The 25,403-nt window shown below is 56.3% G+C and overlaps 5 protein-coding genes across 5 annotated transcripts in view; 4 read left to right on the forward strand and 1 right to left on the reverse strand.

Annotated features, from left to right (window-relative positions):
- Positions 1 to 55: 55 nt before the first annotated feature.
- On the forward strand, positions 56 to 2,320 carry PTSG_12268 (uncharacterized protein; the record flags this gene model as incomplete). The annotated part of the gene is made up of 2 exons (XM_004993687.1): positions 56 to 80; positions 222 to 2,320. 2 exons carry the CDS (start codon positions 56 to 58, stop codon positions 2,318 to 2,320), a joined length of 2,124 nt encoding a protein of 707 aa, XP_004993744.1.
- A 359-nt stretch (positions 2,321 to 2,679) lies between these two features.
- Positions 2,680 to 7,083, forward strand: PTSG_05166 (uncharacterized protein). The gene is made up of 11 exons (XM_004993688.1): positions 2,680 to 2,991; positions 3,293 to 4,068; positions 4,182 to 4,249; positions 4,462 to 4,558; positions 4,757 to 4,858; positions 5,119 to 5,216; positions 5,531 to 5,653; positions 5,909 to 6,014; positions 6,187 to 6,260; positions 6,517 to 6,588; positions 6,732 to 7,083. Exons 2-11 carry the CDS (start codon positions 3,319 to 3,321, stop codon positions 6,925 to 6,927), a joined length of 1,686 nt encoding a protein of 561 aa, XP_004993745.1. The 5' UTR covers positions 2,680 to 2,991; positions 3,293 to 3,318; the 3' UTR covers positions 6,928 to 7,083.
- On the reverse strand, positions 7,049 to 19,252 carry PTSG_05167 (uncharacterized protein). The gene is made up of 37 exons (XM_004993689.1): positions 19,131 to 19,252; positions 18,787 to 18,905; positions 18,355 to 18,565; positions 18,080 to 18,143; positions 17,751 to 17,867; positions 17,600 to 17,642; positions 17,289 to 17,409; positions 17,019 to 17,099; positions 16,628 to 16,699; positions 16,287 to 16,358; positions 15,962 to 16,068; positions 15,709 to 15,787; positions 15,314 to 15,478; positions 15,005 to 15,118; positions 14,774 to 14,839; positions 14,484 to 14,568; positions 14,108 to 14,193; positions 13,719 to 13,874; positions 13,431 to 13,527; positions 13,251 to 13,296; positions 12,979 to 13,066; positions 12,608 to 12,726; positions 12,415 to 12,451; positions 12,215 to 12,280; positions 11,631 to 12,027; positions 11,320 to 11,467; positions 10,975 to 11,068; positions 10,731 to 10,820; positions 10,437 to 10,560; positions 10,067 to 10,218; positions 9,730 to 9,810; positions 9,429 to 9,482; positions 9,121 to 9,253; positions 8,798 to 8,933; positions 8,031 to 8,577; positions 7,499 to 7,855; positions 7,049 to 7,181 (listed from the first exon to the last, which is right to left on the reverse strand). The coding sequence occupies exons 2-37, from the start codon at positions 18,903 to 18,905 to the stop codon at positions 7,158 to 7,160; spliced, it is 4,548 nt and encodes a 1,515-aa protein (XP_004993746.1). The 5' UTR covers positions 19,131 to 19,252; the 3' UTR covers positions 7,049 to 7,157.
- Positions 19,253 to 19,323: 71 nt separating this feature from the next.
- Positions 19,324 to 21,844, forward strand: PTSG_05168 (26S proteasome subunit RPN11a; the record flags this gene model as incomplete). The annotated part of the gene is made up of 7 exons (XM_004993690.1): positions 19,324 to 19,477; positions 19,688 to 19,768; positions 19,939 to 20,058; positions 20,289 to 20,366; positions 20,597 to 20,923; positions 21,189 to 21,314; positions 21,683 to 21,844. Exons 1-7 carry the CDS (start codon positions 19,439 to 19,441, stop codon positions 21,842 to 21,844), a joined length of 933 nt encoding a protein of 310 aa, XP_004993747.1. The 5' UTR covers positions 19,324 to 19,438.
- Positions 21,845 to 22,105: 261 nt separating this feature from the next.
- PTSG_05169 (uncharacterized protein) overlaps positions 22,106 to 25,403 on the forward strand; it is a 7,927-nt gene continuing 4,629 nt past the window's right edge. The window contains exons 1-8 of the mRNA XM_004993691.1: positions 22,106 to 22,384; positions 22,695 to 22,818; positions 22,940 to 23,138; positions 23,382 to 23,450; positions 23,710 to 23,796; positions 24,044 to 24,349; positions 24,709 to 24,869; positions 25,133 to 25,268. Of these exons, the coding sequence (XP_004993748.1) occupies positions 22,210 to 22,384; positions 22,695 to 22,818; positions 22,940 to 23,138; positions 23,382 to 23,450; positions 23,710 to 23,796; positions 24,044 to 24,349; positions 24,709 to 24,869; positions 25,133 to 25,268 (1,257 nt within the window). The 5' untranslated portion in view covers positions 22,106 to 22,209. The remainder of the gene's footprint in view (positions 22,385 to 22,694; positions 22,819 to 22,939; positions 23,139 to 23,381; positions 23,451 to 23,709; positions 23,797 to 24,043; positions 24,350 to 24,708; positions 24,870 to 25,132; positions 25,269 to 25,403) is intronic.

The raw sequence follows: 25,403 nt of genomic DNA on the forward strand, positions 1-25,403 counted from the left end.
GAAAGGCAAAGAGCAAGCCGTCGCAGGTGGCACTGTGTGTTCGCCAATCCGGGCCATGACAAGCGCAGCTGTCGCTAGACGTCACAGAGCAACCCACAGCCACAACAGCAGAAGCAGAAGCAGAAGCATAAGCAGACACAGAAGCAAAAGGCACCCCAGTCGGGGCAGACACAAAGCTCACCACCACTGCCACCAACTGCCACCACTACCACCACTGCCAGACCTCGCAAAGGCCAGGGCGTCGTTGCTACAGCTGCGCAAGTTGAATGATGAGTTACAGGCAGCGGTGCGTGAGCGAGACGAGGTACAGAAGGTGGTGGACGACCTCCTCGATCCAGTGGAGCATGACAGGGCCGTGCGCAGCCTGAAGGACAAGCAGGTGGTGGCTGACACGAAGCACCGCCACTTCCTGCACGCGCTGCAGGCCCTGAAAACAATGCTTCTGAATGAGCTACAGGAGTTTCAGGCCTGCAGAAGGGCTGCCAAGAGCCGGAAGGAGGCGCTCGCAGAGGAGCACGCGGCCAAGCAGGAGGCGCTCGCAGAGGAGCACGCGGCCAAGCAGGAGGCGCTCGCAGAGGAGCACGCGGCCAAGCAGGAGGCGCTCGCAGAGGAGCACGCGGCCAAGCAGGAGGCGCTCGCAGAGGAGCACGCGGCCAAGCAGGAGGCGCTCGCAGAGGAGCACGCGGCCAAGCAGGAGGCGCTCGCAGAGGAGCACGCAGCCAAGCAGGAGGCGCTCGCAGAGGAGCACGCGGCCAAGCAGGAGGCGCTCGCAGAGGAGCACGCAGCCAAGCAGGAGGCGCTAGAGAAGCACCAACAGCGGGAGGTGGCAGACCTCGAGCAGCGACAAGTACAGGAAATTCGCGACTGTACCCTCACCGATGCTTACGCCAGGAAGATAGCGGACGTCCACAGGAGCACATGGTTAATGACGAAGAAGGGCATGGCGGTGTCCTCATGGACCGGGAGCATCCTGGAGTTTCACACGGCCCTGAAGACACAACAGCAGCGGCAGGAGGAGAACGACACATTCAAGTTCCACATGAGTAGGCAGGCAGCGCGCAACACCATCCCCGTGGATGCCGTGAATCTCAAGCAAACGAGGGGCATGTTTGCGGTGATGTGCGTGGACAAGCTCCGTGTAGCAGAGCCGCTACCCGCTGCGAAAGACTTTCGCGGTCAGGCAAGGTTCACATTGGATGCGTCGGGGAGGTACCACATATGTGTGGCCTCCAACTTCACCCGAGGAGCACCTGATGACGTGGGAACGCTCGGGCAAAGCTTGCTCCAGGTTGAGAGACCTGTGCTGGCAGGGTGCGACGACGGCCTGCAAGAGGTGGAGGAGGAGGAAGAGGCACGTGCAAAGTGCGAGGAACATGGCGGCGGGGACATGGCCATGCAGGCGTTGGAGGAGAAGGCACGTGTGAGGGAGCGGAAGATGGGCGAGGTGGCACGGCGGTTGCAAGCGGAGGCGAGGGAGGCGCGCAGGCGGTGGGTGAGGCTGAGACGGGCCAAGGCGATAGACAAGCAGACACAGGAAGCAGAGGCAGAGTTTCAGGCAGCACGAGAGCGACATGCGGCGCACCTGGACTGGCGGCGGCGGCTGCGAAAGCGGCGGCGACTTCTGCGCATGAAGGAGCGCAACGCTCTCCTGCGCGAGAGACGTGGCGGTGTTGTGTCCATTGACCCAGGCGTCCGCGTGCCATTCACGCTGTGGACGGCGTCTGGGACCGTGTCCATCGCGCATGACGCCATCGAGGAGCTGCGCATGCTTCTCAGGAACGCCAATGACATCCGTGCTGATGCCGACCTCCTGGAAGTAGCGGTGCAGGAGGGCGAAGCCCGGGGCGAAGGCGACGTGGCAGCCGCGCGACGGCGGCACCGGCAGCAGCTGCGCGTGGTGAGGGACCGCGTGGACCACCTTCATCGAGTCGTCGCCAATTATCTTGTGATGTCGTTCCGCGTCGTGCTGCTGCCGCGCTTCGGCACCAGCCGGATGATCCGCCGGTCCGGTCGCCCGTTTGGCCGCGACACGGCTCGCTCCATGGGCGTCTGGGCACACTACCGCTTCAGGCAGCTGTTGTTGGACCGCGCGGAGAGGGAGCCTGGGTGCACGGTTGTGATCTGCGATGAGGCGTGGACGTCGAAGACCTGCGGCCGCTGCGGGCGGCTGCACCACAGCCTCGGCGCTGACGATGTGTTCGCATGCCCCCACGACAGCTGCAGATATGTCGCCGGCCGCGACGCCAACGCAGCCCGCAACATTCTGTTGCTGTGGCTGTACCGGAACGACATCCAGCTTGCACCGGTGCCAGCTCCTTAGCCGCGCACGGGGGAGGGAGGAGTAATCGCCGACACAGCACATGTTCACACGTCGAGCGATTGGGGCGGGGCAACCAAGAGAAGAGAAGCCGGGAGGCGAACGAGGACGAGGGGAAAGCGGCGTGCACCGGGCAAAGTCCTTCAGCACGCACATGCTGCAGCTTGTGCCTGCATGCTGGCTGGACACAGGTGTGTGTGTGAGTGCTTGTGTGTGTGCCTGTGTGTGTGTGTGAATGTGTGCTTGTGTGTGTGTGTGTGTGCTTGTGTGCTTGTGTGTGCTTGTGTGTGTGTGTGTGTGTGCACGCGTTCATCATCGTCGAGATCTTGCCGAATTTTGTTGAAGGTTTTCACAAATCTTCCAAACTTGCGATTTTTCGAGGTTGCTGTTGCCAACGATTGTCGACAGCAGAGAACAGACGACCGCGCTCCTTTCTTTCTCTCCTCACCTCCTCGAGCTCTCACCCCACTCCCACTCACATACCCCCCCCTCCCCTAACACTCACACAACACACACGACACACCAGCTCGCACGTGTGGCTCGCATGTGAAGCACCCCTACTATCCCCTTCTTCCTTGTTTTTTTCTCTTTGATCCCACCCCCTCCCTTCCCCCGTTTTACAGGTTGTTGGGTACCTGCTGATCTACTACGGTCAGCTTCGTAAAAACCCAAAGGTGAGCGGCTTGACGGCGTGATGTGTGAGTTTGTATGTGTATGTGTGCGTGAATGTGTGTGTGTGTGTGTTTGAGTGTGTGTGAGTCTGTGTGTGTGTGAGTGTGTGTGAATGTGTGTGTGTGAGTGTATGTGTGAGTGTGTGTGTCAGTGCGTGTGAATGTATGTGCGAGTGTGTCTGTGTGTGTGTCAGTGCGTATGATGAGTGCGAGTGGATGACACAAGATATGAACCTGAAATGTCAAGCGAAAATATCCCCGCAAGCACTTACACTTCTTTTGCATTCAACTTCCGTCAACAAAGCGCACCGTCGTGGTTGGCGTACGACAATGGTGGCATCTTCCATGTCGCTGAGTCGGCTGATGTGGGCTGCACTGGCAGCGCTCGTGGTGCTGGGCGTTGTGATGCAGCAAACGAGCGTGGGCCTTGTGGTTGCGCAGGAGCAAGCAGCACAACCAGAACCTGGTGCTGCAGTGGCGCAGCACCAGGACGAGCATGCGAAGCCTGCTGCGGTCGACGGCAACAATGTTGCCGACATTCAACGACAGCAACAAGACCAGAGACAAGAGGAAGCGGCAGTAAAGGAGGAGCAGCAGCAGCAGCGAGAGGAAGAAGAAGCGAAACATGAGGAGCAGCAACAAGAAGGAAAGGACGAAGCACAGGAGCAGCAACAACAGCAGCAGCAGGAGCCTGCAGCTCAACAACAGCAGCAGGAGCCTGCAGCTCAACAACAGCAGCAGGAGCCTGCAGCTCAACAGCAGCAGCAGGAGCCTGCAGCTCAACAACAGCAACAGGAGCCTGCAGCTCAACAGGAACAGGAAGAGCAGCCAGCGCAAGAAGAGCAGGCAGAGCAGGCAGCCAATGCGCAAAAGGAAGAAGCGCCAACACAACCACTGCAGCAGCAAGAAAAGCCGTCTCAAGAACACAAGAACACAGAGGCTCCAGCCCAAGAAGACAAGAACACAGAGGCTCCAGCTCAGGCCGACGTTCAGCAGCAGCAACAACAGCAACAACAACTGCAGCAACCAAATGAGATTCAACAGCCAAAGGCGGAGCCAAGGCAACGTGGAGACAAGGCGGTGCGTTCTCACAATACAATCACTGCTTAATGCTGCCTTTTTATCATCACGTATCCTTGATTCCTTTCTCACTTTGTGCGTGTGCGTGTGTGCTGCGATTCATGCCTTGGTAGCCGCCACGGCCACGGCGCCCGCTGACACCGGAGGAGGAGGAGCGCAAGAAGCGGATTGAAGAGCGACGGTGAGACCATCCTTCATGTGGCCTGCACCCAACAGTGCGCCAGCCTCAAGTGGACTGATGCACAGCCAGATGTACACACACACACACACACACACACACACACACACACACACACACACACACACACACACACACACACACACACACACACATGCCACAACATCTCACCTGCGTTGCTGTTCCATGTTGGCGCGTGCGTGGTGCACAAACAGGGCTGCGCAGGAGAAGTTTGAGAAGGAACACGCGGGACACGAGAAAATGCACTTTGAAATGTTCCTGCTGCTGATCGGCACCCTCATTGCCGCACAGGTACACGACATGCGTGTTGCCTCGTGGTATTCTTCTTGCTGTTCGTGGCAGCTCACCAAAGCCTCCCTTCTCATCTCTTTACCCTTTGCCCGTTCCTCACACACACACACACACACCCACACGCACGCACACACACACACACGCACACACGCACATGCACACACGCACCCCCCCCCACACACACACACCAACGCAAAGATTGTGCTGAACATGTGGCGGCGGTACCACTTCAACTCGTACCAAGCCGTGACGCTTGTGGGTCTGTGGGTCTTTCCGTTTTATTTTGCAGTGCGACACGAGGTATGTGGGCGCTACGCATGGCTCGGAAATGCAACTCACAACCTGCTTGGAACTGCCAAACCCGCACTTGCGGAGACACACAGACACACATACACACACACGCACGCAGACAGACACACAGACACACATACATACACATGTACACAAAGATAGACACGGACACGCACGCTCACCGACTGTCACATCACCTGACCTTTCTTCCGTTTTCACCACCTCGGCGTCCCCACCGGCATCGGCACCCCACCGCGCCATTTCACCAGATCCTGCACCTGCTGTTGTCGTGGACGGCGTTCACCATCGCCACGGGCTACATCGCATTCAAGGCAACGCGGCCCCAGATTGGCGTCCGCACCCCACGGTTCGTCGCAGGCAGTGTGCTGTAAATGCAGACATGTGCATATGTGCATGTGTGTGTGTGCATGTGTGTGTGTGTGTGCATGTGCGTGTGTGTGTGCGTGTGCATGTGTGCGTGTGCATGTGCGTGTGCATGTGTGTGTGCTTATGTGTGTGTGCTTATGTGTTTGAGTGTGCACACATGCGCGGGTGTGGTTGTTGCCACGCTTGCGAGTGTTGAAGTGCTTGCGACACACCATATTATCACTGTGCAAATCGTCCCTTCCATCTTTCACCCATCATCACCCATTGGCTGCCACCATGATGACCACTTGTCAGGTTGGTGTACACCTACTTCTACTTTGTGATCAAGCTGACGAGCATTGTTGCCGTCGTCGGCTACTTCATTGCCATCCTCGATTTCGTCATTGGCCACCTCCTCCCGCAGCCAGCAAACACAACGTACGCGTCTGTTGTGTGTTTGTGTTTGTGTGTGTGTGTGTGTGTGTGTGTGTGTGTGTGTGTGTGTGTGTGTGTGTGTGTGTGTGTGTGTGTGTGTGTGTGTGTGTGTGGTGTTTGTGTGTGCGTGCGTGCGTGCGTGTGCGTGTGTGTGCCTGTGTGCCTGTGTGCCTGTGTGCCTGTGTGTGTGTGTGTCTGCCTGTGGATGATGCCTTCATTCATGTCGCGTCCATGCATCTTCATCCGCTGTCACGTCAGGCTGATGGCGCTTGGCTTCTCCGGCATGTTCTATGGCCTCTATTACGGCGTGATGAGCCGCGACTTTGCTGACATATGTGCACGACGAATGGCAACAAACATCGGGGTGCGTCGCCAGCACGGGCAGCCCAACATTGTGAAGCGAATTGGCTGTGCACGTATTCGTTATGTGTGTGTGTGCATTGGTGGCACTGCCCTATGTTCCTCCTCGCTTCTCCACAGCCATCTTTGGATGCCTGCCCTCACCCAATTCCACACCCCTTCACACCTCTCTGCAGTACTACTCGGCCACAGGATTCCCGCGCAAGCAACTCACGGGCAACACGTGCGCAGTGTGCGGCGACCGGGTCCGGTGCGTACGCGCGTGTGTGTGCGCGTGTGTGCGTGTGTGTGTGCGTGTGCGCGTGCGTGTGTGTGCGTGTGTGCGTGTGCGCGCGCGCGCGTGTGTGTGTGTGTGTGTGTGTGCTTGTTAATTCGTTGCGCATACAACACACGCGCATCTGTGTGAACGCATGCAGCTGCCTTTGTGTTTCTTGGCGAAACTGGCGCCCTCCTTTGTTGCTCAACGACAACAATCGCTTTACTTGCCCCCATTCCCGTGTGCACAGGACTGACGGCTCTGAGAAGCGAGCACAGCTTGACTGCGGGCACACCTTCCACGAGTTTTGTATCCGCGGATGGTAAGTCGCAGCTGCAGCAACAGCGCATGTGCAGCTGGCGTTCCCCATCTGATATCGTCATCCTCTGTTACCCCTTCTTCCTTCGCGTGTTCATACGCGCAACACACACACACACATCTCACTGATACTACCTACCACCACAGGTGCATCGTTGGGAAGAAGCAGACTTGCCCGTACTGCAAGGAAAAGGTTGACCTTGCTCGACAGTTTCCAAGCCCTTGGTCACGAACAGATGTCACATACGCGCAGCTCTTGGACATTCTGCGCTACTTCGTTGTCTGGTACCCCGTCATCATCAATGTGGTGCAGGCAGAGTACTACACGTTAGGTCTCAAGTGATGTGTATGTTGATGTCGTGGGGACGGTGATGGTATGCCGAGAGGTGTGTTGCGGATCAGTAAAGAAAGCAATCTTGAAGTGAACTGCCATTCCAATGATTTCAGTCATCATTATTGCAACCGCCATCATCATATTGTCTATTCTGTTGTTACACAGCACACATATTCATCTCAGCCTCTCAATCGCAACAACGCAACACGAAATGTTTCTTCCGCTCTTATTGTGTCACATCACAACGCATCAGCAACCGAGTCCTGCAAATGATGGGAGATGGCGACAGTGTGATGTCGGCGTGAGGACACGTGGGTATCGCAAAAAACAATATGACTTGCAGACAGATAGACACAGACAACAAAAAAACCACACACACACACACACACACTCTCTCTCTGTCTGTCTCACTCATACACACACACACACACACACACACACACACACACACACACAACAAACACACACACACACACACACACACACACACACACACACACACACAAACAAACACACAGAGCATCTCAATTCCAACGCACAAACCCCACAACAAAACAAACGCAAATGCAAGGGTCCTCACCACGACGCCAAGGCGCTGCGCGTATTTCCTCTGCTCCGTCTGCAGCTGCTCAAGCGCCGCCGCCACATCTGGCTGCTTGTTGCCATCTGCCTTCTTCGCCAGCGCCTTCACTTCCTCAACCGCGCTGTGCGGAAGACACACTACCGTGGTCGGCGCGCGCTGCCCGCCCCACGCCTGCGCGGCCCCGGCATTGAGCGCACTCGAGCCGCCAACCCACTGGCGCGCCGTTGCATACAACTCCGCCGCCACGCCCAGGGCCTTGGCCAGCAGGTCGTGCCGCGCATACAGACGCATGAGGAGGGCAGGGTCGCCCCCGCTCGCAAGCGTGTCTTTGCTGTGGCGTCGATCAACCAAACGCTGGCAGCAGGCAAAGCAGAAAGACGTGAATGTGGATGAGGACGTGCGCATCGAAAAACACAAACATGAGCGAACCCAATGAAACACGAGGAGGCAAGCCAACACGTCGATACATCGAAACACACACACACACACACACACATACACACACACACACACACACACACGCACGCACCATGAGGCCGCTTGTGAGGAATGCGGGCAGCTCGCCGGGTGCGTGCGGGTCGAGGTTGAGCTGACTGCTGAGGGCCTTATCGATGGCAATGGCGTGGAAGCGATACGCCGTTGCTGGCGAGTCATACGTGCGCAGGAACCGCTCCAGGAGTCCGCACGCGCGATCGTACGCCGACGCGCCACTCGCCTCGCCGTAGTCGACCGTGAGTCCCGGCGCCACTTGTCCGCGTGCACGGCGCGCATCATCACGACCACTGCCGCGGGGCACGCGCTGCACAAAGCCAAGCCACTCGCAGGGGGCGTCCGGCTGCAGCTGCAGCGTCATGACCTGCTCGGCGAGCTGCTCGAAGATCGGGGCCATGGCTTCCACACTGGAGTGGAGGTTGAAGGCAACAGCGAGGGCAGCGGCGTCATCGAAGCGCCTGTGGTGGGCGAGCAGACGGATGGCCGTCTCCGCCGAGGGAAGACGCAGCACGTCGTACTCCGCTGCCACGGCCGTGGCAGACTTGGCAGCAAGCAGGTCAAGGTGCGCCTGCGTCAGCGCATACCTGTGAACGACATTGTAAGTGTTAAGGGTGAGACACATGCACGATGAAAGTGGCAAAGCATCGTCCAAACATGTCATTTATCAACACAGTGACGCAGCAAGCAACGCAGCGAAACATGACAGCCAGTCGTCCTCACTGTCGTGTGCATGTGTGTGTGTGTATCTGTGTGTGTGTGTGTGTGTGTGTGTGTGTGTGTGTGTGCATCTGTGTGTGTTGTCACCTTCGTTTGAGGTCCTGGACGGAAAAGACACACGTGTGTGCGACCGCTGCGCCGCTGCACTGTTCGTCGGCCTCGTCCATCGCGGGCGCTGCCGTCGTGTTGGGCGATGACTCATCATCAAGGTCATCCACATGCCCTGCTGGCAACGAAAGACACAACAACAGCAGCAGGCGCGCATGAGACATTGATAGTTTGAACAACAGAGGATGGTGGGGCACTGAAGCAACATGCTCCACAGACAGACACACACACACACACACACACACACACACACACACACACATGGACAGACACACACACACATGGACAGACAAGTGTCGTACGTTTGCGCTTTGCTGGGTCGTGTGTGCCCGCTGTTGCATCTGTGGTGTTGGTGTCAACGGCCTCGATGGCAATCCAACGGTCAGCGGGGCGCACGAGTGACAATGCATTCACTGCACTCAGGTACGCATCACGCTGCGTCGTGTGGAACAGGAGTCATATGGTGATGATGGTGGTTGGAGGGAAAGAGTTGGGGAGTGTGGTGAATGACATGAAGGTTAGTGGCCACACGGTCGTGTCTCTGTATCAGTTCAACAGGTCCAACGTGACAAACACACCAATGGTGTACACGAGAAGGCACCTTGCTCACCTGGGCCGAGAAGACAACAGATGCTGCCTCAAAGTCGTCCGGCTTGGCAAGCTTCTGCAGGGACGGGGGAGGGGGCAAACGAGCGTGAGAAACGAGGAAAAGGGTGGCCGTAAGATGAGGTGAACGAAGCCCATGGTCATCGCACGTGCGAGGACACAAACAAACAAACAAACAAAAACAATCAAACACATGACCTGCTCACACAGACACATGAAACCACACACACGCAAATGTTTTCGTACACCCACACGCACACCCACATTTACAGTGCGTACAGCACTGCTTGTGCTACCGTACGCACGTTGAGGTGCTCTGCAAACTCGGCCATCATTGCTGCGGCCGTGCGGTAGTCGTGCTGGAACACAAAGATGGAATACAGGACCTGCAATATCGGCAAGACGGAAATGCGCACGCGAGAAACAAGCGTGAGCTGTCACCACCACGCAGCAGCGCACACAAAGGCGTCTTGAACACAACACACACACACACACACACACACACACACACACACACACACACACACACACACACACACACACACACACACGAAACTCCGTGGGCACGCGCCTCGAACACAAGATGAACCTCTCATAACATCATCAACACTGGTGCTGCAACATGCAACGAGAGAATGCGACCTCGTAGTAAGTTGTCTGGTCGTCGAGCACAACGCCCACAATGTCGCACGTCTTTGCCAGGCGGAGGAGAATCTGCTTCACTTCGTTGAGATAGCTGTTGTACGGCAGCTGCACCAGCCGCTGCAGCTGGTTCCGTGCATACATGCACACAACTGGTGTTGTTTTGTTTGGTATTGAAAGATTGGGGGAGGGAGGGGCGAAAGAAAGGGGAGAGCAGAAAGAAGAGAAGGGGACATGTGACAGAGTTGGGTGTCCGGTGAGCGAGAAAAGGTGGCAAGGTCTCACCGCAGCAAAGTGTGCATGGGGCCACGAAAAACAGACAGCGAAAAATCATTCACACGCACACACGCATGTGCAAAGGAGCACGTACCCAGTTGGTGGAGGCAGGCCTTTGCGGTTGGCTCGTCCTTGTGATTCATGATGGCCATGAATGCGTCATCAACGAGGTTGAGGTGCAGCGTGTACTTGAACAGCCGCGTCCACCAGATTGTGGTCTGCACACAGAGACAGAGAGAGAGAGAGAGTGTGTGTGTGTTGTGCGGAGATGAGAAATTGAGAAATTGTCACGCGACACACAGGCGTCGATGCGGACAACAAACACACGCACATAGACACATACAGACACACCACCCCACCACCACACCACCGCACACAACTACAGTACCTCAGTATCGCGGAGCTCCTGGTCTTGGATGGCCTCAATCAGAGAAACGCCCAAGTGGAGAAAGTCGACCAGCTCAAAGGCGGCTTGGAACTGGACGTGCAGCAGCGTAGCAGAGATGGATGTGACAAGACATCAGCACCGCATCAGCGGCAGGCTGCATGGCAAGCGAGTAGACAACCACCACACGCCATTTTACAAGAAAAGCACAATGTGCCAGGATCACAGGCCAAGTACATCCACACACCCTGGCCATGTACTGAGCCTTCAGCTCGTCGTCGAGGGAGAAGAGGTCCGGCGGCAGCGTCTGCTCGAGCACGCGGTAGCAGTGCTCAACAAACCTGAACATACACACATGCACACAACAGGAATTGCACACACACACACACACGTGTGTGAGAAACGATCAGCAAGAGCATGTGTCGTCCTTGCTCGCCAGGGTTGGGCAAACACATCCACAAGCACAAACACGAAGCTGAAGACACAGAAGTAAAACCTCAGCGAGAGAACCAATCACAGGCAGAGGGAGGAGCGAAATCCAACCAGCAAACCCCCAAGAAAAAAGAGAGCGAGAACAGGGGCTGCGGGCGACCTGAGGAGGAAGAGCTGTGCTCTGTCTGCATCCGAGCAGTGCTGCGGCAGCTTGAACTGAAGCGGCGGGAGGAGACGGATGGCGTTGGCGCGCACGGCATGGTGGATGCCACTCAGTTGCGCAAAGCACGACTTCAGCAGTGCAACGCCTGCACAGTCAAGATGTGAGCAGTGGGTTGTTGGGGAAGGGAGCAAACACACCGCGTTAGCACCGTAGATACCATAACCCCTTTCACCCCTTGGCACCCTATTACACCCTCACACGCAAGCAAGCAAGCGTCGTAAAGCAAACACGTCCGAAAATTAGCGCACCTTTGCTGATGGCACGCGTCTCAATGTGGGCGAGGGCTGCGGTGTATGTGAGGAGGGCGGCGAGGGCCGGCGTGGGCTTGTACGCGTCGTCGCCAACATCAACAGCACCGGCGCCGACGACCGTCGTGTAGTCCCGCAGCAGCGACAGCTCCTCCCGCGCAAGCAGCGACCGCGACACAAGCAGCGCGCACGCCCCAGACGTGGTGTCGCTGGTGGCACCGTCCGCACCCTCAAATGCAAAGTGCGGTGCGGTGTCTGCGGTGGTGGACTGGAGGTCGCTGGCAACGGCACAGAGCACAATGCGGCTGGCAGCCTCCATCATCATGCCAAGCCGCAGCCAGTCGCTCTGGGCACGCGGGGACCAGTGCGGCACGCCCCGCACAAACGACGCGCACCGCTATCGATGTGTGTGTGTGTGTGTGTGTGTGTGTGTGTGTGTGTGTGTGTGTGTGTGTGTGTGTGTGTGTGTGTGTGTGATGTGAGGGAGACGAGGAAACACACGAGTCTCATTTTCAACTGCAAACCCAGCGTTCTCTGGGTCGAGAAACAATTCAGACACACGGCGGAGCAAGCAGGCAACACACGTCTTCGCGGCGCTGAGCCTCCGTGTCCATGGGCGCAAATGCACCGCGGTGCCTGTCAGCCAGCGTCTGCACACATGTGTGGAGGAGATGGCAGTGAGCAGGGATTCAAGGCAGTTCAAGAAACAGGGTGGCCTCAGGCGTGACACGGAAATGCAATGGAACAAGGCACAACTGCGCACGCACAATGCAAGTCTGCGCACCATCATTTCCATGACGCGTTGCAACAGCGTGGTGTCCCTGTGCGCGTAATAAGATGATCACACGTGCGCATGCAGCCGACGGCGTGAGTTCGAATCAAATCCCCCCCCCCCCCTGAACTCATCAAGGAAAAGTGTGACCAGACACGCCTGTCACTCCACGCGCACCTGCCCCTCCAAACCAAACCAAACTCACGATGCTTGGTCTGCAATGGTTGTGCAGCACCAGTGCACGCGCGTGTATGCACTGCACAGCTGGCACAGCTCCCGCAACAGCCGCGGCAAATCCCTGAAACGCTTGTGCCCGCTCAGGGCCTAGCATAAGGAAGGCAAGGGGTTGCGTATGCGTGTTTGTGAATGTGTGTGCATGTGCGCGTTTGTGAGTGTGTGCATAGGCGTGTTTGTGAGTGTGCGCGCGTGTGCGTGTATGAGACAGAGTGGATTCTTCAAAGGTGAAGCACGAGATGACAAGAGCATGGCGCAGCAACAACGCAATAAACGACGCTACAACACACATGTCACGCAAACCACAACAGATGTACTAGTGAGGCAGCAAGCTCAACGCACGAGGTCCCGGGTGGCGCTGGCGATGTGGGCGGTGACGAGAATGTCACGCGAGAGGAGGGCGAGCGTCTCCACCAGCTGCGCACAGCGCCTGAGGATGGCGGTGACAAAGTGGCGTGGTCGCAGTGAATGAGTGGGGGGGGGGGCAGTGGGCCACGGAATTCGCATGTGTGTGTATGTGTGTGTACGTGTGTATGTGTGTACGTGTGTGCATGTGCGCACATGTACAGGGTCGTAGTTCACAGGGGGCAGGTTGCGACGAGCAGTGCACACACCTTGAGATGATGCGAATCGCTGCTGGCGACGACAGAGACGTGCGAACTAAACATGTTCATACACATGTGTGTGTGTGTTTGTTGAATGTGACCACGTGAAATGATTGCCGAAACAGCGCGGGTCGCCCAACAGCAAGTACCACCACCATCATCATCATCATCGCTGCTGTTGCAACGGACCTGCGTCGAGGGCGGGCTGGGCCCTGAGCTTCAGCGCGTGGATGACGTGGGAGACGGCGCCAGAAATGTCGCGGATACCGCGAAGCTTTGGTGCAAGCTGACAGTGCACAGGCACACGCACGGGTGTCGGGGTATGTGTGAAGACGAATGTAGGGACAAAGTGAGAGAGCACATGGTAGATGCGACATGCACACATACCATTTCTTATGCACGCACGGCCACACCCAGACAGACAGACAGACAGACAGACAGACAGACACACACACACACTCTCTCTCGCCCACGAACCTGCATCTTGATGTCGAGGGTTGCGTTTCCGGCCTCCACGTCGTCAATGACAGCTGTGGCGGCGGGGAGGGCGCTGCCGTCCAGCAGCCCGCGGGCCAGCGCCTCGCTCGCACGCATCGGTCCTTTGATGAACGAGCTCGTCACCTCAGCAGGCAGCTGCTCCCGTCATGCAGGGATGTGGTGCGTGCGTGCGTGCGTGCGTGCGTGTGTGTGCGGATGTGAGCGTCGCGGCGTGTGTGTGTGCGGATGTGAGCGTCGCGGCGTGTAATTTAATTGGTGCAGCCTCACAACGCAGTTGTTATGCGGTTGACCAGCACGCAAACCACAACGCCATGTGAGAGACCACATGCAGAAGCGGCCACACGCATCACCGGAATCAACCACCGCACCATGTCGCTGATGTCGTGTGCTGCGCGCATGAGAAGATGCACGTCCTTTCGCGTCGACGACGGATACTTGGCCGCCGTCCCCTCATCTGGTGAACGCAGGAGTAAAAGACGCATTGATTGGGTGTTGTTGTTTTTGTTTGTTTTTGTTTGTTGTTGTTGTTGTTGTTGTTGTTGTTGTTGTTGTTGTTGTTGTTGTTGTTGTTGTTGATTTGTGGATATTGCGCGTGTGAGAAGCGACAACAGCCGATGGTCAGTGCGCAAAGGAAGCAAGATGGCAAAAAGCAGCACGCATGACGACCACGCAAGGCCCATGCACAAGTTGATTGACTCAAACACATCAACGGGAACGGGGGAGCAGCAGCAGCAGCAGCAGCACCAAAGGGCATTTCCTCGACGAGGATGTCTGTGCGGAAGTAGAGGTCCTCCAGCGGGTGGCACGGCACCAGTAGCCGCACGTCAGCCTACGTTGGTGGCAGTGTCGTGTTGTGTCGCGTGTGTGCGTGCATGTGTGTGTGTGCCGTGAGGAGGGAACAAGAAGGGAAGGAGTCACATGCAGAAGCAAAGGGGCGGAGTTGAGGAAAAGGGAAACACGCGTTCAACTACGACACGCGAGCACACACGCACACGCACACACGCACACACGCACACACACACACACACACACACCTGTGTGAAGAAGCATAGGCAGTCGTTTGCGACGTCAAAGCGGATGCCCGTGCCGCGGTGCTGGCGCTGCGGAGAAACACCCGAGTACAAAGGGGGAGCATGAGGAGTTGAGGTGATGTTACTCGACCAGCAGCAGCAGTGGGAGGTGGTGGTGATGCATGCAACACGAAGTGAGTTTTATCTGCTGAAAAAATTCAGGCGCACAACACACACACACACACACACACACACCTCCTCGAGCTGGACACATGTGTGGAGAAGGGTCTGCCAGCACTCAGCCTCCTTTTCCTGATACACGCGCGCCTCAACAGCCGTGTTGGTGTCCGCAGCAAGCACAATCCGCACCTGCAGCGTTGCCAGAAAGAGAAGAAAACAGAGATACAGCTGGTGTCATGACTTCACCAAAGCGTACAAACACAAATGCAATACAAGTAGTCCCGCAGTCGGTTCGCACAAGTGACCACACACACACACATACACACACGCACGCACACACACACACACACACACACAGACAGCCAACACGCTGATGGTTCGCACGTGGTCCTCGACAGCGAGCACGAGGGCGTCCTTGATCTCTGGGAGGGACATCTCGGCAACAATGTCCGCCGTGAGGTCGGATCGCGTGCACAGCGCCGTCGCCAGCGTCGTCTGGCTGAACGCCGCGCCGTGCAGGATGTGGTCCGCATACACCTCCCGTGCACTCTGCCGCAGAAGAGAAGGGGGAGGGAGAAGGGGGGGGGGAGAAAGGGGGAGGAGAGAATGGATGTTATTTGGGTCAAGAATTATCGTGTATACGCACGTACATATGTCCACGGGTGTGTGTTGCATATGTGTGTGTGTGAATCACGAGAGCACTTTGTGAAAAGCAGGAGTGGGTGTTGACCATGCAACTGCCGTAGTGGTGGTTCTTGCTTGTGGATGCGTGTACACACCAGGAACGGGGGAATGACGAGGGAAGTGGAGAGCACAGTGTCCTTGAACACGGGCGTCCAGGGCCGGAGAGAGGCAGAGCTGACACCAGGCAGTGGTGAGAGTGGAGGTCGTGGTGAGAATGATGGTGGTGTGAGCCGCGAGGTGGAGCAAAAGCTGACAAGTGTCGCAATGTTGATGATTTGAATGGGACCGTCCCCTCCCCAAACAAGACACACAACTGCATGCTGATGCGTGTGTACGGCGGAAGTGCACCTGAGGGACGAGACTGCGCAGTGCGTTGTGAGGACATCGTCGTCGTCGCGTGTGGTGGCCATAATCGCCACCTCCGACAAGCCAACTGCAAGCGACTCAACCGCAGCCTGCACGCGCACACACGCACACGCGCACACGCGCACACGCATGTGCATGCAATAGTGAGCATTGATGAGAGGTGCTGATGCAACACGCAAGGATATGTGCAACAGTGTTTATGTGAATGTGTACGCGTATTTGTGTGTATGTATGTATGTATGTGTGGGCGTGCTTGAATGTGCATGTGTGCGTGTATGGTCTTGAGAGTGTGCGTGTATGCGTGTACCGGAGCGCCGAGAATACGGCGATCGACGGAGACGCGCATCCCGTCCTGCAGATCAACAATCAGCACAACAACCTGCCAAGATTGCAGACCGTACGGAGAATGAGGGAGACAACATAGAAAGGGGAAGGACAGCATCGTCAGCGACGGAAACAAAGCAACAGCCGCAAGCCCGCATTCAACGCCACGCACGCGCATTCACAAGTGTGTGTGTGTGTGTGTGTGCATGCGTGTGCGTGTGTGTGTGTGTGTGTGTGTGTGTGTGTGTGTGTGTGTGTGTGTGTGTGTGTGTGTGTGTGTGTGTGTGTGTGTGTGTGTGTGTGTGTGTGTGTTGCAGTTGGCACCTGGCTGGCGTCGCCGGCGGAGACGTAGAGAGCGACCTGCAGCCGGTCGCCCTGCAGCAGCACATTGTCAAGCTGCCAGCCACAACCAAGCGGTGGGTAGCGACACGTGAGTAGGGAGGGAGGCAAGCAAGGAGGGACAGACGGAGGAATTGGGGGAAGGAGGAATTTTTGGGGTAATGGCAAAAGCAGCAGCACGCATCTCAAACAACTCCGTACAACAATTTACACAACACGCAAACGAGACGAGAAGTAAGCGCGCAGGCAGCATGATGAGCAATGTCATCATCATCATCATCATCTCCACCACCACCACCATCATCATCATCTCCACCACCACCACCACCACCATCATCATCATCATCATCATCATCATCATCATCATCATCATCACCAGGTAGTTCTCTGGCGCGATGGCCTCCGTGTCATCAATTTCCGTCAGATCCGGGATGGCCAGCGTCGACTGCACCTCAGCCTGTGGAAAATCGTGTGTGTGTGTGTGTGTGTGTGTGTGTGTGTGTGTGTGTGTGTGTGTGTGTGTGTGTGTGTGTGTGTGTGTGTGTGTGTGTTTGGAGCGATTGTCGTGCTCGACAAATTAGGACACAACAATGAGTGCATGTCATACACCCAGAAGAACAAGAACAACAAATGCATTGCCACAGACCTTGTCATCGCAGGTGGTGATGATGCGAAGGGTGTGGTTGTGGTGAACGCTCAGCGTGACGTGAGTGCCGTTGTGAAAACATGATGTCGCTGCCTGTGCTGCGTCGCCCTGCGGCTCCCCACTGCACATCACAAACAGAAACACACACATGTGGAGGTGGGCGACAGCGCAGAGTCATGTGAATACATGTGCGTGTGCGAGAGGGTGTAAAGACGTGTGGGTGGAGTATGAGCAAGGCTTGTTGTTAGCTTAGCTGCTTGGGCAGAGTGGCAGAGTGTCAGATGAGCAACGCGCAACAATGGCGCACGTACGCTTGAGATGTCCTGAAGAAGCTCAGGAACCGTTGCATGATGGCTGGTTGTGATCATGGTCGACAGGCGGTGAGCGAGAGGCGACAGCGTGAGCAACTTCAATGACACACACACACACACACTCACACAAATGCATTCTTGCACAAGGCACCTGGTTGGAAGAGCGGGATGGCCTGCTGGTCGCCAGTTGCGTCGACGAGATACAGCGCGCCCTCCGACGTGAGCAGCACAAGCATGTGCTCGTCAACATCCACACGTGCCACATTTGCTACATTCACACGGAAGCCACAGCAGCCATGAGATCATTGTTGAAGTTACATTACGCAGGATATACGCATGGCTCTGTGCCAGGGACGCGAAGGCACACACACACACACACGCGCGCACACAGACAGAGGCTTGCAGAGACATATGCACACGTTCACACGATCTCTGTTTGCGCGCTACGCCTTTGTTTGTACATAATCAACGAGCACTCACCGCAGCCCGTGTTGGTGACCATGTGTGTGCACTCTGTCAGGTATGGCTCCGTGTGCATGTTGCTCTATCAACCCACATTGCCCAGTGTAGTGGTTGGTACTTGTAAGCATTGAAAGCGCCACACCAGCACCGAAGAGCAATAGACACACACGCACGCGCACGCACACGTACACGTACACACACACAAGTACACACATACACAAGTACACACACACGCACACACACGCACACACACACGCACACACACACATGTGCGCGCATGCACTCCAACATACCGTGTTGAACTGGAGACGGTACAAGGTGCCTGACGCAGTGACAAAGATGACGAGGAGCGTGTTGTCGACATTGAGAATTGAGATGTCAGGCACAATCTCGTCGCCAGCGTTGAAGTCGCAGTAGTTGATGTCCTCCATGTTCTTCTCTGCATCCTGCGCAACCACATCATGACACTGGTCTTGCAGCAGCACTCGCGTGCCCTGTACTTTCCTGTGCACCCCGCAGCCGAGCGCAGTGTTGTTGGTGTTGTTGGGTGTGGCAAATGCGCGTCAGCGTGGACCAATCGCAACACCTGTTGAGACGAAATAGGCACACCCAGCGCAGCGCACACGTGCAGTTCGATTCCAACAGAATACACCCACGCCCCACCGATGTGCGCTCACCCACCACCACAGTTCAAACACGCACAGTCAACGCACGCATGGACTTACCAGAAGAGGTGGCGCGTGGTTCCACCGCTGACAAGCGTGGTCATGCCAGCCGTGTCAGTGGCGAGCGAGGCGTCATCGCGCTCCCGCCACTCACACATGCGCACTTCTCGCAGCGCCATCTTCGAAAAACGTGGCGGCAGTGTTCCAACAACGACCGGAGCCCACAATCCAGCGTCAGAACGCACCCACGACAGGAAAAATGCAGTGTCTTGCTCTCACTGCTTCATACACCCCGCACACACACATGACACGCATGCACACGTACACGGCACAACTCACGGGCACAACCCACGCATCCACACACCACGACCCACACTGCACACACACACATGTGCGCCACCAACCTTCTCTTCTTCCTTGCTTCTTGCTGTTTGCTGTTCCGCTGCTGCTTTGCTGCGTTTGTGCTGGTGGCGGTTGCATGCGAAGATTGGTGGATACTTTTTACAGATTTTCCTTGCTTCAGTTTTTTTCTGTTGACAGAAGAAAGAGAGCAGATACGAGAAAGACGTTGTTGCTTTTGCATTTGTGTCCACCAGTCTCTGCCTCTCACTCTGTTCGCAGTCGCCCTCACGTCAACGTTCTCTTTCCCCTTGAGCTGCCAGCTTGTTCCCCTCCTCCACGGACATTTTGGGACTGCCACAACACACCCGCCATGGAACAGCTCCTTGCACAGCTGCAGATGGCCTCAGGCGTACGTTTGGAGAACAATGTTGTTGTCGTTTGTGTTTGTTTGGGTCTTGCGTTGTTGATGATAACTGATGATGCAGTGTGCTCAGAGGGTGATGGATGCACACCCGCACATGAACGGATGCACGTTGCCTCACCTGCAACGTCCTTTGTGCCTGTGTGCAACGCCCTCCTTCCCATCTCACTGTCGTGTGCGTGCTTTGGTGATCGACAGCAAAACGCAGGACCTGCCGTTGATCGCCCCATGGTCGACTCTGGCGAGACCATTCACATCTCCAGCCTCGCGCTTCTCAAAGTGCGTGCAATACAATGCTTGTGTGTGTGTGTATGTGTGTGTGTGTGTGGATGCACATGTGTGCATGTGTGTGTGTTGTGTTGTTTCAAGCTTTGGCGCGTGCTTCCATTGTTGTGTTGCTTCCCTTGTACTGCATGTTCTCACTAATGTTGTGTTTGTGCTCGCTGTAGATGCTGAAGCACGGTCGTGCTGGCATTCCCATGGAGGTCATGGGTCTCATGCTTGGCGAATTTGTGGACGACTACACAGTTCACGTCATCGACGTGTTTGCCATGCCCCAGAGCGGAACGGTGTGTGTGTGTGTGTGTGTGTGTGTGTGTGTGTGTGTGTGTGTGTGTGTGTGTGTGTGTGTGTGTGTGTGTGTGTGTGTGTGACAAATGGGGGAAATGGTCTGAATCATCCACTCCTGTGCCGCCTCGTTTGGTTGTGTGTTTGCAGTTTGCATCACAGCTAGCTTGCACAAAGCCTCATGCGACCACTTCTTCCCCTTGTCTCTATCGTGCACGTGCGCGTGTTGTAGGGCGTGAGCGTCAAGGCCGTCGACCCCGTGTTCCAAACGAAGATGCTTGATTCGGTAGCCATTACGTACTACGTCGTCGTCGTCGTGTGGTGTGTGTGTGTGTGTGTGTGTGTGTGTGTGTGTGTGTGGTTGGTTTGTTTGAGTGTTGTCTGCTCGTGCGTGCTTCGTGTGTATGAAAGTGCGCTGACTGCTCAAACAACATTGTTTCCCACGTGCCAACGCACGCTCACGTTCACCCTCTCCCCCAACCTCCCGCCCTCCAAACTCACCCACTCGACATGCGGTGCACCATCACAAACAGCGCGGAGATGGTGGTTGGCTGGTACCATTCACATCCCGGGTTTGGGTGCTGGCTCTCTGGCGTGGACATCAACACGCAGCAGAGCTTTGAGGCTTTGAACCAGCGCGCCGTCGCCGTCGTCATTGACCCCATCCAGAGCGTCAAGGGCAAGGTTGTCATTGACGCGTTCCGCCTGATCAACCCGCAGTCGATTGCGCTTGGCATGGAGCCGCGGCAGACGACGTCCAACCTCGGTCACCTGCAGCGGCCCTCCGTTGCCGCCCTGGTGCACGGCCTCAACCGCCACTACTACTCGCTCGCCATCAACTACCGCAAGAACGAGCTCGAGCAGAAGGTGCTTGTTTCTTGTGTTGTGTGTGTGTGATTGATTGTGTGTGTATGTGTGTGGTTGATTGTGTGTGTGCGTGTGCTTACGTGCGTGCGTGTATGTATGTGTGTGAGGCTGATTGTGTGTGGTTGATTGTGTGCCTGGCCATTGTGCATGTGCCATGTGAGACGTGTCTCTTGTGCTTCCTCACCGCATCTCCCTCATTCCATCATTCCCTCCATCCTTCCCTTCTTCCCTTCTCCCTCCTCGATTCCCCTTCCCCCTCGTGCAGATGCTGCTGAACCTGCACAAGCAGTCGTGGGAGTATGGCCTGACGCTTGAGGACTACGAGCACCACTGCCAGGCAAACGAGAAGACAGTCAAGGAGATGCTTGACCTGGCAAAGCTCTATCACAAGGTTCGTTCAGCGGACGCCCTGTCTTTGCCAATGTGTCAGTGTCTCTCCTACACACACACAAGCGATCGTGTAGCTACATGTCCACAGACAGACAGACAGACAGACAGACAGACAGACAGACAGACAGGCAGGCAGGCAGGCAGGCAGGCAGGCACACAGGCACACTCACTCACTCACTCACTCACACACACACACACTCACTCACTCACTCACACACTCACTCACTCACTCACTCACTCACTCACACACTCACTCACTCACTCACTCACTCACTCACTCACTCACACACTCACTCACTCACTCACTCACACTCACTCACACTCACTCACTCCCACGCTTCCCTCTCCTTCCTCGCCCGCACAATGCAGTCTGTGGAGGAGGAGATGACGATGAAGCCGGAGCAGCTTGCCATCCGGCACCACGGCAAGCGCAACCCGAAGCGGCACCTCAAGGACAAGATTGATGTGCTCATGACATCCAACATCACGCAGTGCCTCACAGCCATGGTCGACGCCGTTGTGTTCAAGTAAACGTTGCTCGCATGCATGCATCACGCGCAGAAAGAAAGGGAAAGCGAAGAGGTGGGGAAGGGAGGGGATGCATACACGCGCGCAGAGCAAGTCGCAGAGAGACATGGCAGAGACACAGAGAGAGACCACGTTCAGGCGCAGCACACAAAACGCAAAGAAGAACCAAAACTTTGCGTCGTCAGTCGAGTGTCTTGCTTGAGAGTCCTCCCAAGCAAGCAAGCAAGCAAGAAGTGACACTGGCTGACCTACCCGCACTTTTGGTGTGCTGATCACTCCACCCACCCACTTCACCTGCGTTGTCTCCCTTGCCATCGACGCCTTCCAAACCCGCCTTCCCGCCTTCCCCACCCTCCAACCAGCGCACGATGGGGCTGTCGAAGAAGCTGTTCGTCGGCACGGAGGAGCTGTTTGTGCGCTATGCAGGGTTTGTTGGCCGCAACCGAAACGGCCGTATCCTGGCGCTCGTGGGCGTGCTGCTCATCGTCGCCTTCCTGCCTGGCTTTGCTGTTGTCGATGAGGAGAGCCGCATCGAGAAGCTTTGTCAGTGTGTGTGTGATGTGTGTGTGTGTATGTATGTGTGTATGTATGTAGTGTAGTGTTGTGTATGCGATGTGTGTATGTAGTGTAGTGTTGTGTATGCAATGTGTGTAAATGTGCATGTGTGCATGTAGTATGAGCATGTGTATGCAATGGGTGTGTGTGTGCATGCAGTGCGATCATGTTTATGCAATGTGCGTGCACATGTGTGTGCGATACTGTCTCAACTACATGTTGTGCATGAGCCAACGCCCTTGTGTCCTTCCTCTCTCCCTTTGCCCTTTCTCCCACGCCTTGCCTTCGTCACTCGCAGATGTGCACGAGAGGTCGCGGCTGCATGGCGAGTACGAGTTCTTCAGGGACCACTTTGGAGGCCTCTCACGCGTCCAGGCCACAATCCACCAGAGCACCAGCGGAGAGACAGCGACCAAGGAAACGTGAGCATCACCACTGCCCTTGCTCTCTGCGTGCACTGCAGGCTCTTTATTGCACCATAACACGTCTCTGGCCATCGCATCTGCGGCCTCACACCACGCACGCACCAACCAACAACAACAGGCTGGACTCGATCCTGACAGCTATCACGCCCATGTACAAGGAGGACGAGACCAACCTGTGCAACTTCTATGACGGTGTCGCCACTTCCCGCCCAGCCCTTTGCAACAACACCGCGTATGCCAGCAACATCTACTGCTCGTGCGAGGAGATTGCCGGCAGTCCAAATCAGATCTCCATCACCTGGCCCGCCAACGGAAGGGTGCGATGACAAAGCCAGCCGACCTCGTGGCATCTTGTTGTTGCCTGTCGTCATTCGTGCCTTTGATTGGCGCCATCTTCTGTCTATCCTTTCACACCGCATGTCCGCGCCGCTTTGCCTCACCTGCGCAACTGTGATTGCCATGGCTCTGCCACGCCTCTCATACGCATGCACCATAGCCCATACACGCGTGTCATCGCTCATACACACACGCACACATCATTGTTTGCAATGCATCGCCAGGATGAAACAATCACGCAAAAGGACCTGTGCGAGGCGCCACCCGTGCCCGACGTCCTCAAGAGTGCAACGGTGCGCTGTCACTTGCACGCACCCTCACACCTGTCACCAACCTACCCCTTGTGCACCGCTGGTCAACGCTTATGCCGACTCGCTATGACCCTTGCATCCTTTGCACACTGGCTGTGGTTCTTCTTACCCGCCATTTTCACTGCCATCCAACACACGCTCCTCATGCACGCTGACCTTGCTTCTCGTGCCACCCACCCCTCTTGTCTGCACGCCTGTCATTTCGCCCTCCCGTCATCACGCTGTCACGTTCACATGTTAGGAGCTGTCGTACGAGCCAACTGACCCCGGCGCCACCTCCTCCGCCACGTTCCTGGAGTACGAAGATCTCGTCTACACCTTCCGCTCGGTTCGTGTTGTATGTGTGTATGTGAGTTTGTGTGTGTATGTGAGGTTGTGTGTATGTGAGTTTGTGTGTGCGCGCGCGCGAGCTTGCTTGCTTGTGCCCACAGAGAGCATCTGCAGCCCTTCAAACAGCCATTCCGTGTCACCTTCTCACCCCCGCCGCCCACCTACCATCAACCCTCACCACTGCATCAAATCACCACCATTCCCACCATCAACCCCCGCCCGCATCCCCGCCATCACTCCATCAGGGTTCGCTGAGGAACGACCCCGTGTACCGCACGTACCGCGCGACTGCCAAGCAGCTGTGCGTGGACGAGATCCAGCGGCAGTGGGCGTCGCGCGCATACGAGGACATCACTGCGGCCGTCATCCAGTGCTATGCGCGCCTGAACGCAGAGGTGTTTGGCCCCGTATATGGCGTCAACACGGATGCGACGCTGGACACCGCTGGGCTGCAGGCGCTGTGGGAACTGGCTGTGCGCGGCGAAACCAACAGCACCGTGCTTGAGTTTGCATACAACAACGCAACGACAGGCGCTGCACTTGGGACACAGGTGTGATTGTGTGTGTATGTGTGATTGTGTGTATGTGTGATTGTGTGTGTGATTGTTTGTGTGTAGTAATGTGCTTATGCGTGCAACGTGGTTTTGTTTGGTTTATATTGCGTGCTTGGCTGTTGCCAGGATGCATGGATTGCGTTTTGTCATGAACAACACTATTGCAATCGCCTCCTTCCCTGACACGCATGACCGCAAACGCACACACACACGCACACACGCACACATACACATACACATATACACACGCACACACACACACACACACACGCACGCACGCACGCACGCACGCACGCACACGCGCACACACGCACACATACACATACACATATACACACGCATATTGGTCTGTACAGGCCGTGCAAGCGTGGAATCAGACGCAGGAGACGGTGAACGCTGCGAGTTTCCTCGTTGCGCAGGCAACTGCTGCGGGCTTTGGTGCCACACGTGCCCAGTTTGCACAGGAGGGGCGAATCATGTCGTATGGCTACGCCGAAACAGCACACTGCGTTGCACAGTACGTGTGATTGACATGAAGGTCCATGTAGATCATGGGGCTTGTGTGCTGTGCATGTACATGTGCATACGTGTTTGTGACTGCGTGTTAGCTTTTGTGTGTGTGTGTGTGTGTGTGTGTGTGAAATCTTGCAGCTGACTTATGCGTGTGGTTGCACTCTTACACCAAACACACACACACACAACACACGCACACACACGCACACACACACACACACACACACACACACACACACACTCACACACTCTCTCTCGCGTGTGCAGGTACCAGCGGGAGAACAGGGCAGCAATTCTGGCTGCGGTCGGCCCGAGTGTCATGCAATCGCGCGATCTCGAAGACAACGGCGTGAAGGACTGGGACGACGCAGGCCTCGCTGCTGCCTTTGCCTCTCTCGAAGCGGTAAGCAGGAACAACAGCAGAAGGGATGGAGGGAGGGAGTTGGGGTGAGATGGGGTGGGCAGAAGGCACGCGGGGGCGAAGCAAGAAGGGAGGGTGGACTGCAGATGGTGCGCACGTTGTCTGATGCAGCGCGCA

The sequence above is a fragment of the Salpingoeca rosetta genome (assembly GCF_000188695.1).
Source record: "Salpingoeca rosetta unplaced genomic scaffold supercont1.12, whole genome shotgun sequence".
Classification (NCBI taxonomy): domain Eukaryota; class Choanoflagellata; order Craspedida; family Salpingoecidae; genus Salpingoeca; species Salpingoeca rosetta.